Source organism: Molossus molossus, unplaced genomic scaffold (genome assembly GCF_014108415.1).
Source record: "Molossus molossus isolate mMolMol1 unplaced genomic scaffold, mMolMol1.p scaffold_m16_p_2, whole genome shotgun sequence".
Classification (NCBI taxonomy): domain Eukaryota; kingdom Metazoa; phylum Chordata; class Mammalia; order Chiroptera; family Molossidae; genus Molossus; species Molossus molossus.
The window spans coordinates 104,463,109-104,476,046 of record NW_023425355.1 but is presented as its reverse complement, the minus strand read 5'-3'; the positions used below and the strand labels follow the sequence as shown (position 1 = coordinate 104,476,046).

Sequence of the window (12,938 nt, the reverse complement as noted above, 5' to 3'; positions counted from 1 at the left end):
AACTGTAGGACCCTGAGCAAGTCATTGTGCCTCAAATTTGAGGTTACCCATGTGTAAAATGGGGATGATAATGCCTGCCCAGACTACCTCAGGAAGTAATTATGGGATTCCGATGAGCTCATAAACCAAGAAGCTGTTGTGAAAGGTGAGGGCCTGCTATGTCTTAGGAGCCAAGCCATACAACAGGTTGACTGAAAGAGAGACCATCAAAAAGCTCTTCTGAATGCCACCTAACCTTTTCCCTTCAGATGCCAACCCTAGTTGAAGTCTTCCCTGAAGGGTGTCAGTAATAAATACACTATTGTGTTTTCTTTTCATGAGACTTAATGGGAGAGGACTCACATTTACTGGGCCTATTGTGTTCAGGGAACGGAGACCAATGCCTATGCATGTTATCACATTGAATCTTTTCATGACCATGTCACTTGACCCATATATCCCACTCCATACTGGTTATTGGTCCGGCACCACACATCTAAAACTGAACTTATGCCCTGGCCGGTATGGCTCAGAATTTAGAGCATTAGCCCTTGGACCGAAGGGTCATGGGTTTGATTCCCAGTCAGGGTCGTGCAGGAGGCAATCAATCAATGTGTCTCTCTCACATCAATGTTTCTTTCTCTCTCCCTCCCTTTCTTCCACTCTATCTATAAATCAATGGAAAAATATCCTTGGGTGAGAATTAACAATAAATAAATAAATAAACAAATAAAACTGAACTTATGATAATAATTGTAGCTAATCATTACCAAGTACTTACTATGTGCCTGGCACTGTGTGCTAATGGCTTTGATGTTCCCCTTGACAGTGTATGACACCCTCCAGCCTTTGTGTAAACCAGAAACCTAGGAGTCAGCCTTACCTCTTCCTCAACTCCCAGATGCCTGTCAATCCTAAACCCCACCAATTCTACCTCTCAAATCTTTTGACTCTCCAATTCTTACTGCCACTACTTGGCCAGAGCACCATCACCTACCAATTAGACCACTGCAAAAGCCTCCTCTCCTCCTCACTGCTCTTCCTCCCTCCAAGATTGTTTCTCTAGAATCCACTCTCCACAACTAGAATTATCATTCTGAAACACAAACCTCATGATGACTTTCCTGTTTATAAGCCTTTAGAGGTCCCATGATTCCTTAGGATGAAGTCCAAAATCTGTATCCTAGCTTCAGAGGCGTTTTGTGATCTGGCTTACCTCTATATTCTCACCTTCATCATAGCCTCACACTCTCCTTCCCAGCTCTACTCAACTAATTTAAGTTCCCCAAAGGCCCCAAACTCGCTCTCTAACCTCCAGGTCTTTGCAAATGCTGTTCCCTCTGCCTAAAACACTTGTAGCCTCTTGTCTTTTGCCTGCCTAATTGCGCCTCATTCTTCTTGTGTTGGCCAGGTTAGATTCTCCTGCCATCTACATGCTTCTGTACTCCATCTATCTTAATTCTCCTGGACTATATTGTAATTACTTAGTTGCCTTTCACATTCACCTCTGTAGGACAGAGATGATGTCTACTTTGCCTATCTCTGTACTCCTAGGGAAAGCACATGATGTCCAGTTAATAAATATTTGGTGAATAAAAGAATCATTATCTGTTTCACAGATTAGCAGCCTGAGGCAACAAAAAGTAAGTAATTCTCTCTCCCAGGGATTGGAACTCAGGCCAACCTGAATCCAAGTTCTGTCTTCTTGGTGCTCCACAGAGCTCAGCATACTAGGCTAGTCTACCCAGTAGCACAGAAGAGAAAATGTAGGGGACGTGCACAGGAAGGGGGATTTGCCATACTGAGAGATTCTTTTCATCAGGGTTCAATTCAGAGCCATTTGCTGTCAGTAAACCTGGGTTTAAGTGTCTCCCAAAGCAAGCATGTGCTGCTCTGGATTTCAGTTTCCCCATTTGTGAGTGAGGGAGCTGGAGCAAATGATGTCTAAGGGAGCATGTCTCAAAACTTCCTAGCCTGTCTCACTGGTTGGAGTCAACTCTTCAAACTCCCCTTTTTCATTTCTCCTGGATTCCCATCTTCCAGAACACATCACCAACCACCTACCTCCCATACCTTTACCCACACCAGCCCTTCTACTAGTTAAAAAGAATTGAAATCAGAGTACTTTAAATTCCCCAGCCCTACCCAGCCCCCAAATGCACAGAGCCAGGAGGTGCTCATCCTCATTTCTCCTCTCAGGTTTTATTGACTGATGGAAACTACATCTTTGTCAGCCACCAGCTCCACAGGGACAGTGCTGGGGACAGGGAACCTGAGATGATGCCAGATAATCAGCCTGAGAGCAGAGTTCCTGAAGGTGACCCAAGAGAGAGAAGAGAGTGAAATATGTGAAAAGGTGTTATGGGGAGGAGGAGATAAAGAAGTTCCTCCTGCCTCCTACAACTCCCAGAGTTCAAGAACAACCTAGGCCTCAGCCCCTGATGCTTCTGGACTCCTGCCCAGGAACATGGAATCAGCTCATAATCTCCAAACCCAGCCCAGACCAGCCCTTGCTGGTTGCCAGGTGCTTATCTCAGCCAGTCCAGACTCCAACCCAACCCAGGAAGGAAGCAAACCAGAGGAGAGAGGAGTATTAGAGGTGGCCCCTCTGATTAGGGCAGATGTAATTGCTGCAGCAAACGGGGCAGAGGCTTTGCATAATGTCACGGCAGCAGCTGCTATTGCTAGAGTTTGCTGGGGGCCCAGCAGAGGATGGGGTTGCGAGGACCCATTTCCAGTAGCCAGAGAAGGGGAGTAGTGTTTGTGCTATCTGTGTGTGTTGGCAGAGGCAGCCTGACCCCTGAGCCAAGGCCTGGGGGTGGAATGTCACTGCTGAGGCCACAGCCCATGAAGCCTGTGGTTGCATTCCAAGCTTTGGAATTTGGGCGTTGTTGGGCCTGGTGGAGGGTGGGGACCTCTCTTAGAGGCCAGATCAGAGGTGATGGTTCTCTTCTCTGAACCCCCAAACCTCCACAGCCCAGACAGAGAGGAGGAAGTCTCACCTCTTCTTCTCAGGCTAGAGCTCAGATGTCAGGTGGGAGCCTGAGGGCCCAAAGGGAGGAGCATGCAGGAGGCCAGCTGGGGGAGAGGGTCTGGTCCCAGTGTACTGGGGCAAGGAGGCTGGGGGCCTGAGGAAGCCCAGTGATTCAGCTCCTACCGGGGGGAGAGGAGATAACCCATTCCCTGGCTACATCCCCACAAGGTGGGCCATTCCATGCAACTCCATTGCATAGTTCTCAGTGGGGGGCAGAAGGGGTCCCCAGGCCTGCTCCTGTCTGCCTCCCCAAAATATGGCTTTGGAAAGGAGTCCCCAAGAATCACAAGGGCCCTCTGGATCGGTGGGCCCACCCCTCACAGGGAAGAGATCTTCACAGTCTCAGGGAGGAGGCAAGGGGTACCCAGTCTGGAGTTCCTGAGGGTGCTGCTGGCCCCACTGCCACCACTGCCACCAGGGTAGGAAGGTTGGCTTTCATCTGGGGTGTTGGCAGGAGGGGTAGGGATACTGATGATGGCAGCCACGAAGTCCCGGCTGTCACAGTTCAGGTCAAGGCTGTCATGGGGCTTGGCATTGAGGCTTGAGCGGCTGTGGATAAGGTGGGGGGAAGATGGAAGGTTCTTAAGAAGTCATCTTCATACTTGCCATAGCAATCATGACATTTACTGAGCAGCTACTGGATTCCTGGCACTGTGCTAAATGGTTCCCCTGTACCCCCAATTATGGTGGTGCAGAGTGAGGGCTCTGGAGTCAGGCAGTCCTGGGTTTGAATCCTGGTCCCACTTTTACCACTCTAAACCTCTTTTTTCTCTCATCTGAAGTGTGGGAATAATAATGCAATAAGTCCTCATTTAACATCGTTGATAGGTTCTGTGACTTTAAGTGTAATGATGTGCAATGAAACAAATTTTACCATAGGCTAATTGATAAAAACAAGGGTTAAGTTCCTAGGCATCTCATCAATGTCATAAGAGAATGACATTGGGTATATTACTCAACCATAAAAGGAATGAAAGTATACCATCTGTGACAACATGGATGGACCTAGAGGGTATTATGCTAAGTGAAATAAGTCAGACAAAGAAAGACAAATACCATATGATTTCACTTATATGTGGAGTCTAAAGAACAATAAGAGTGAACAAACAGTACAGAAACAGACTCACAGATACATAGAACAGACTGTTGGTTGCGAGAGGGGAGGGAGTTTGAGGGACTAGGTGAAAAAGGTGAAGGGATTGAGAAGTACAGATTGGCAGTTATGCCCTGGCCGGTTTGGCTCAGCAGTTAGAGCATCGGCCTGCAGACTGGAGACTCCTGGATTCGGTTCCTGCTAGGGCCATGTACTTCAGTTGCAGTTTGTCCCTGACTGGTTGGGGTCGTGTGGGTGGCAACCATTTGATGTGTCTCTCTCACATCGATGTTTCTTTCTCTCTCTCTTCCCCACTCTCTCTTTCCCACTCTATCTAAAGATAAATGCAAAAATGTCCTCCAATGAGGATTAAAAAAACAAAAACAAAAACATATTGGCAGTTACAAAATAGTCATGGGGATGTAAAGTACAGCATAGTGAATGTGCTCAATAATATTATAGTAACTATGTATGGTACCAGGTGGATACTGGAAATATTGGGGGAACACTTTGTAAAGTATGATTGTCTAACCACTATGCTATATACCTGAAACTAATACAAAACAATATTGAATGTAAACTGTAATTTTAAAAGAACAAAAAGAAAAACACAAAATGACATTAAACAAAATGATGTTATTCAAGGACCTGTTGTATATCCTACCTCATAGGGTTCTTGTGGAGCCTGAGATAATAAATGATACAAAGTGCTGAGAAGAGTGTCTGGAACATAATGAGCTCCCCCTTCACACACACACACACACACACCCACACACACACACAATGTTATCTATTATAATCACTCCTTACAATGCCTATGTCCTTACAATAGTCTATAGTAAAAGAGCTACATAATCTGGTCCCTGTGCCTTTTTTATTGTATTTCCTACCACTCTCCCTCACCCACGCCACTCTACTCACAGTAGCTTCCTGGCTGTGTCTTTATTTATTTATTTATTTATTTATTTATTCATTCATTCATTCATTCATTTATTCATTTATTATTTGGTATGTGCCCCTAGTGGGAACTGAACCCAGGACTCTCTGTTCCGCAGGCTGACACTCCAACCGCAAAGCCAAACCAGCCAGGGCCTGGCTGTGTCTCTTATTAGACACATTCAGACCCACTCCTGCCTCAGGATCTTTGCACAGGCTGTTTGCTCTGCCTGAAAAGCTATTCCTCTAGATATCTACATGGCTCACTCCCTGGCCCCCTTCAGGTCTTGGCTCAGATGTTAACACAGTAAAGCCTTCCCTGACCACCTGGTTAAAATTATATCACACCCTGTTCTACACTCTCTATCTGCATCCCCAATTTATTTTCTCCTTGGCACTTAATACTACATCATTTGTGTATTTGTTTAATGGTCACATCCCATAGAATATAAGTTCCAGAAGGTCAGGGATTTCTGCCTGTTCTAGTCACTGCCTAAAGTGAACTAAATTCCTAAACTCATAAATTCCTAAACTCCAAAGTACCTAAAACTGTGACTGGCATATAATAGACGCTCAATAAATGTTTACTGAAAGAATGAATAAAGAACGAGGAGTTCCAGCCCTGGCCAGTTTGGCTCAGCGGTTGGAACATTGGCCTGCAGACCAGAGAGTCCTGGGTTTGGTTCCTGCTAGGGGCATGTACCAAAAAAAAAAAAAAAAAGATTAAAAAAGAACGAGGAGTTCCAGACAAGATAAGCCCAAACTCCCAGGATGGAAGAGTTTGGGTTTGACTTGCTAGGCCTTGAGTCATGAAATCTCAGACCCTCTGGTACAAGCTCCGAGCTTTCCCAAGCATGGCCAGCTGGTGGGGGGTTACTTACCTCTGAGGGGTAGGGCTCCTCCTCAGCCCTGTCAGAGTGTTCAGTTCCTGCATGCTGCCACGGCTGACCGAGGCAGTGGAGTTGGCAAGGCGGATGGCACGGCGCTTGGCCCTGCGGGGGCAGCAAGAGGATAACAGGCTGCCAGGCCCCACTGGCTGGGAGGACACAGAGGTGCTGCGGCTTGTGCGGCCACCCAACGAGACAGCGCCCAGGGCCTCATTGAAGGTTAGCTCGTCTGTGAACTCATGGCACTGTGGGAAGAAGGGAGGCATAGTCACAAGGCACCTTACAGGAGCTGCCCCCACTGCCAGGCCTTTGCTTATGCTGTTCCTTCCTTTCTGGAAGTTGTTTTCTCTTCCCTTGCCCACCCTTCAAGGCTCAGCTCTATAGGGCCTCTTCCAGGAAGCCCTACGTGATTTCCACAATTAGTAGTGAGCCTCCAGTCCCACAGAGGGTTTGGTGGCAGAGAGACCCCCTTAATTCTGCCATGCCACTTCTTGTTAAGCCTCACCGTTGTTTTCTCTAGACAATGCAGCAAGTGGTGATGTTGTTGCTCAAAAGCAGAACGGTTCCTGACACACAGTGCTTGTTCCTCCCTGCTGTCACTGTCCTGGAGTGGATGGAGCAGAGAAATGAGGTCAGCACCTTCCTCCTACTATCACTGCTCATGACCAACCCCAATCTGGGAGCTACTCACCTCAAGGCCCCCGTTCTGCTTGTACTGCAGGAAGGCGTTGGTGGTACCACTCTTTGCCAACCGGATCCTTGCCAAGCGCACCTTCTATAGAGAGGAGAGAAAGAGTCAGGTGGGTAAACACAAAAGGTGACTAACTGCCTTAGGGTGGGGGGCAGTAGGAGATATTTAGATGGAAGGTGCAGCTACCTGCTGTGCTCGGCGCTTGTCAGCACGCTGGTTCTGGTGGTAGATGCGGCTGAAGTTAGAAACAATGACTGGCACAGGCAGGGCAATGACCAAGACACCACTGAGTGAACATATGGATCCGAAAATCTTTCCAGCAATGGTGCTGGGCACCATGTCTCCATATCTGGGGCCAGAGGAGGTAAGGCAAGGTCAAGAAAAGTGCCCACCCACCCCTCAGTTCCCCACGGAATCCCATCCAATCCAACTCATTCTGCAACCCTAGCCAAGCACTTGAACTCTCTGAGCCTGTTTCTTGCTTTGCAAAATGTGAGGGATAACCTTTCCGGCCACCAGTGGGGGTCAAATGAGAATGGGCCCTCAGCCCCTACCATCTGCTGCCCCCATCTGGGCTGTGCACTTGCCATCTGACTCAGCTGGAAATCTATTAATACCAAGCATGGGGGAGAAGGAGGAAGTCACGGGCAGTAAACATAGTCTCCTGGAGAGAGTTCCACCACAATAAGCCAGCTGAAGGGCTCTGAGTTCCAGCAGCAATAGTCCGATGGTTTTGCTTGCATCTGTCTTACCTTCTCTAGGTAGGACCCCTTTCTATTCCCCCAGGGGAAACTTTGAAACTACCCTCATATGAAAAAATAGGGGGGAGCCTTAAAACTCCCCCCCTCCCTTTCTCCATGCCATCACCCCTCCCATGGAGATGGAGCAGAGCCAATCTTACCACCTTGTTTCACAGAGGGGGTGAAAACTTAAGTCAGGAAGGTTCCATAACTGACTTGCTTAAGATTACACAGCATACTTTTGATCTAAGCACAGGACCAATCAGATCCCCTTCACAAAAGTGCAGCCTCGCCCTGGCCGGTTTGTCTCAGCAGTTAGAGCATCGGCCTGCAGTCCCAAAAGTGCAGCCTCTACAGTCTTAAGCCTCTACACCTTTGCTCAGGCTGTGTACGTCTCCCCATGGCTCTTCCTTATTTCTTTATTTTGACTCATTTATTTATTTTACTTATTTAAAAGTCTCTCCAACTTGGCTATTTCTGGCTCTGTGATGTGTCATCTCAGACTATATCCTCAACTAGGAGGCATGGGCAGCTGCCCACCCTCCCAGGGTTATTGTGAAGACTGAATAGGATAAAAGCTATCAAAATACCCAGTTCCAATCCATTCTCAAGGCTCAGTATTTGTCCGTCGACCTAATCATAAATGTCCAATCAGAATTAATTTCTTCTACTCCTTAGAAACTTCGAATAAATTTTCTATACCTCTATTAAAGCACTGAGCAAGCTCAATTCATCTATTTAACAGATACTAAGCAGCAACTGTATACCTAATCCTGGTGATGGAAATTAGAAAAGGCTCACAGCCTCTGCCCTAGACAGTGTCTTTAAGAACATGAGTTTAGTGGTTGGTTCTATTTGATGTTTTTATCCCAACTATTTTCTTTCAAGGATTGGCAGTAGAAAACAAATTATGCTGAAAATATCTTGTTCTGGGGAGCCACAGAGGTAATGCCCCACACAGCGGGTGATTCTAGAGGGTTGGGAGCTGTGGGTTGTCAAGATGGAAACGCCAATACCTATGTATCCTGCATCAGAAACTTTCAGAGAACTTTCACAACCACAATGTCACTAAAGTCCCTCAAAAGGAATCAGCATTTCTCATTTTACAGCGGGGAAAACAGGCCAGAGAACACAAGGTCAACAGAAAGAGTACAGCTAAGACAATCTTTGAACCCAGGTCTCTTGACCTGGAGTACCAAGGCATTGTCAAACCTGGGTGGGATTTGAAGATTAGTTCAACTCCCTCAGTTTTGACAGATAAGCAAACTAAAGCTCAAACCGGGAGAGATCATTTACCTAACCTTCTTGTACAGAAAAGGTGCGTGCAATTGACTGATAGGGCAGCTCCCAACACAGGGTCTGCACTCACCCAAGTGTGGTCATGGTGACAATGGTATACCAGAAGGCCGCGGGGATGCTAGTAAAATTAGTCTTGTTTGTGCTCTTCTCAGCATAAAACATGACAGTGGCGAAGATGATGATGGCCATGGTAAGGGAAAAGAGGAGAAAGCCCAGCTCAGAGGCACAGCTCTTGAGTGTGTAGCCCAGAATTCGCAAGCCCTGTGAGTGTCGGGAGAACTTGAAGATTCGGAACACCCGGAACACACGAAGGGTGACAAAGGCGCCAGAGACATCGTCGTTCTTGGGCACGAAAAGCCCGATGTAGTAGGGCAGGATGGCTACCACGTCTATGAGGCTCATTACACTCCGCAGGAAGCGGCAGCGGCTCGGGGCGGCAAACAGCCGCAGGAGGTATTCACCCGTGAATATGAGCACACAGGCCGTGTCCATGCAGAAAAAAGCCGTCGGAAAGCGTTCGCCACAGGGCTGCTGCTCCCTTGAATGCCGCCGCGCGGGGCCTCGGCATGGGATGGTCTCGACCACGTTGGCGATGACCGACACAGCGATGAAAAAGCCAGTCACGTAGTAGAAGACGAGGGCCGTGGTGCTCGTGTGGGGGTTCTCGAAGGCCCGCCAAAGCTTCTGGCGCAGGGAGCTGCCAGCCCGCAAGGCCGGCCCGTCCACAGCCTGCTCGGCTTCCTCATCCTCTGCTAGGCGCTCAGCGTTCTCCTTCTTGCGGTCCCGGTACTCTTCCAGGCAGCAGTCGCCAACGAGCTCAGGCACCAGGCCATAAAAGGCCAGCTCTTCGTCGAAGGCCTGGATGCACTCATGCCGCGGGCAGTGCAGGCGGCCGGTGCGGTAGAAGTTCAGCACGTGTCGGAACATGTCCGGGTCGCGATCGAAGAAGTACTCGCCCAAGTCAGCATTGTAGAAGAATTCCTTCTCTGAGCTGCCCAGCAGGGTGTCTGGGTAGCGGTCCAATGTGTTCTTCCAGGTCTCAAAGCGGCGTCCGCTCACATTCACCACCAGAACCTCATCCCCTCGAGACGCCTTCACCCCTGGCGCGGGGGGCAGGGGCTGCTGAGCCAGGGGCAGCCAGCCCACCGCAGCTGCCCGTGCAAAAGGCAGCCACGTGGCCACGCCTGCCGCCATCCTGCACTGCCCCAGGCCCTCGGAGACTTGGGGGGTGGCCTTTAGGAGAACGTGGCTGTCTCCAGGATGGTGGGGGCTTGGAGGGGCCCTGGGCCACTCGCACAAGGAAACTGGGGATGTCTAGAGAGGCCAAGAGAAACCTGGAGAAGGAACTAGAGACAGGGGCAGGAGTTTGGGAGGCATTTAGAGGGTCTGGAAAGGACCTGAGTGATGTCTCAAGGGACTGAGAAGGGGCATGGGTACATGGAAAGGAACAGAGAACGGGCGTCTAGAGGGACAGAGAAGGATCCGAGGGAGCGTTTAGAGACCGAGACGATTCTGCAGGGGTCAGCATGTGCCTGAGACATCTGAGGGCGTCTAGTGGGGACAAGAAACACTGGGGAGCTGTCCACACTCTACGGAGTTCTGATAAAAGGAAGAAAGAACTAGAACTATTGAGCTGGGTTGGAGAAGGGATTGGGACATCCAGAGGGGTAGAAATGGGATCAGAGGTGTTTGAAAGAGGCTGAGATCAGAGTCTGGAGGGGAGTTCTAGGGGAGAAAGGTGAGGAGGGTGGTCCACACCCTGAAGACTTATAGGGAAAGGGTGTTGGAGTCCCTTCTTGGATCTAGGAAAGGGCTTGGTGCACCTAAGCGACGTCTACAGAGCCAGGAGGTTGTAAAGAGGCTGAGAGGTGTCTTGGGAGTGCCTAGAGCTGCCAAGAATAGCCTGGGGGGGGGTCTACATTCTACAAGAGTTCTGGGGAAGGAAGGAGAGGTGGGGTCCCTAGTGGGGTTGGAGAAGAGAGTAGGATATCTAATGAGGTAGATAAGGGGCTAGGTTATTTTTCAGAGGCTGAGAGGTATCTGGGGGAAGAGGGGTATCTAGGGGGACTGAGAAAGCCTGGTTCACCCTCTCAAGAGTTCCAGGGACAAAAAAGGGGCTGGGGAATCCTGCGGGGCTGGGGCTCATTTGAAAGAAAGTTGGGCACAGACCCAGAGCACCCAGAGGATCGTAAAAGACTAAGAGGAAAAGGGAGTTCTCCCCAAAATGGGTAGGAGATCGGAGTGGGATGTTGAAAGGGAGTTGGGTGTGTCTCCGAAAGAGGGGATGCTGGGCCTTGCAGGAGGTTGATGAGAGAGGCCAAGATAAGGCTGCGTCCCACTGTCGGGGGCTGGTCTGGGGAAACCACACCCCGAGGGGCTGGTGGTGTGCGCTGGGTAGCAGTAGTAGCAGCAGCGGCAGCAGAAAGAAGAGCAGCAGCCACAGGCAGGCCTGGGAGAGAAGGCAGCACAGACAGGGAAGGGGGCTGGGTCCCTGGAAGGAGGCTCTGGAAGGACAAGGTCCAGTAGGACCGGGGAACTATCTCAGGATGGGCTCAAGCGTGGGGGCTGGACCAGGGAAGGGCAAGGACAGCGCTGCTAGTGGCCCCCACCCATTCCCCACAGGGCCGACCTCACCTGTGTCCCCACTGCAGCAGCGGCAACAGCGGAGGGGCTGGGGGTACCAAACACTGGAGCTCCTGCCCCCCTCTGCAGAGCTGCCTGAGTTCTCCTCCTCCTCTGGCTCTCTCTCCCCGCCCCTCTGAGCTTGCCGGGAGATGGAGAGGCAGGGAGGGGCCTCGTGGCTCCCAGAGCCCCCTCCCCTAGGACTGCCTGAGAAGGACCCTGGGGAGACTCCGCCTCCTACAAAGCTGGTTGGGCCTCAGTCGCGTCATCTGGAAAATGGGGGTGGTAGGGAGCCTTGCCAGTTCTCCCCACCTCCTTCCTGGACTCCCCCCTCTTCCTGCCCAGCTCCTACCCCTCTGCCCCTAGGGGCCCCCACCCCCACCCGTCTGAATCAGCAGCACTTAGCAGATGCGATCGATGGGGAGGCGTCTGTTAATGGCCCTAGAGCAGAGTGCCACGGGGAATGATGCAGCGCTGTGTCCCCTCCCTGCCCCCCCAAGGCTGGAGGAGGTGTGGATGGAGGACTGGTGGGGGGCATTTCTCTAGATTGGCTAGGCCCCCAAAGCTGCTGGGGTGGGGGGCATGGTTTAAAGCCCAGCTCTTAATCAAGACTGCTAGGATTAGAGCGCTGTTGCCCTGCCTTCAAAGATGAAATGGGGGGGTTGAGTGCAGATGGGGACAAGCGAGGTCCCACCCCCATACCAGGTTCCTTCCCAGGCAGGCCCCACACTGAGGGGCAGTCTCCATCTGTCCACATCCAGGAGCCTCAGATCATGCCTCCTCCCCTAGAGGACTCTGATCCTTTGGCAAGAGCACTAGGTACCAAGTGCCTCTGGCATGGATGGGTTCGAGCCCCAGCTTTGCCGACTTGACTTGCTGTGTCCTTGAGCAAGAGACTTGCATTGTTTCCTCCGCTGTCAGATGGAGAGTTACAACTTGATGGTGCCGTTGGGAGCACTGAACGGAGTGATGTGAAAGGGGGTGCACAGGGCATGGCACACGGAGCCCTCATTTTTAGTAATTAAAGGTGTGTGGTGCTGGGGAGCAGTAATGCAGGGCCAATTTTAGTCTTTCAATCTATTTACCTCTATTTCCTAGCTCATCACACTCCCAATTTATCCATTTCTTCATCTCTCCACTGACCCACTCACTCATTCATTTGTATATTTACCCTATCCACCGAACCATTCACCAACCTATCCATATGTAATCTCTTCTGTCCATCCATCCAGAGCCCCGCCCATTATTTATTCACCTTTCTCTTCCCATTCATTAGCTCATCCATCTACCCACTTGTCCATCCAGATATTCCCCTAGACAACCATCTGTCCACTTACACCCCCACCTGCCCGTCCTCTACCTATTCACCTACCAATCCATCTATCCATTTATTCATCCACTCACCTATTCCTCCATCTGTCCATTTACTTCCCAATCTACCCATCATCAAGCCGCACAACCTTCTACTTATTTATCCATTAGTCCATCTAACACTTACCCATCCTCCCATCTGTCTACTCATCCATACCCATACCCCATACACCTCCATATACATATATATCTCAGCTATTTCTGCTATACACAGTTTGAGGGGCTAGTCAACCATAACTGGAGACAGGCTGGGTGAGAGTGAGGGAAGGCGAGTCAAGTTGTGGCC

The 12,938-nt window shown here is 50.1% G+C and overlaps 1 protein-coding gene across 1 annotated transcript; it reads right to left on the bottom strand.

Moving 5' to 3' along the window:
* Nucleotides 1-2,162: 2,162 nt before the first annotated feature.
* KCND1 (potassium voltage-gated channel subfamily D member 1) lies at nt 2,163-11,397 on the bottom strand. Its single transcript, XM_036270822.1, has 6 exons — nt 8,730-11,397; nt 6,807-6,969; nt 6,621-6,704; nt 6,435-6,533; nt 5,924-6,174; nt 2,163-3,562 (listed from the first exon to the last, which is right to left on the bottom strand). The coding sequence occupies exons 1-6, from the start codon at nt 9,851-9,853 to the stop codon at nt 3,331-3,333; spliced, it is 1,953 nt and encodes a 650-aa protein (XP_036126715.1). The 5' UTR covers nt 9,854-11,397; the 3' UTR covers nt 2,163-3,330.
* Nucleotides 11,398-12,938: the final 1,541 nt, after the last annotated feature.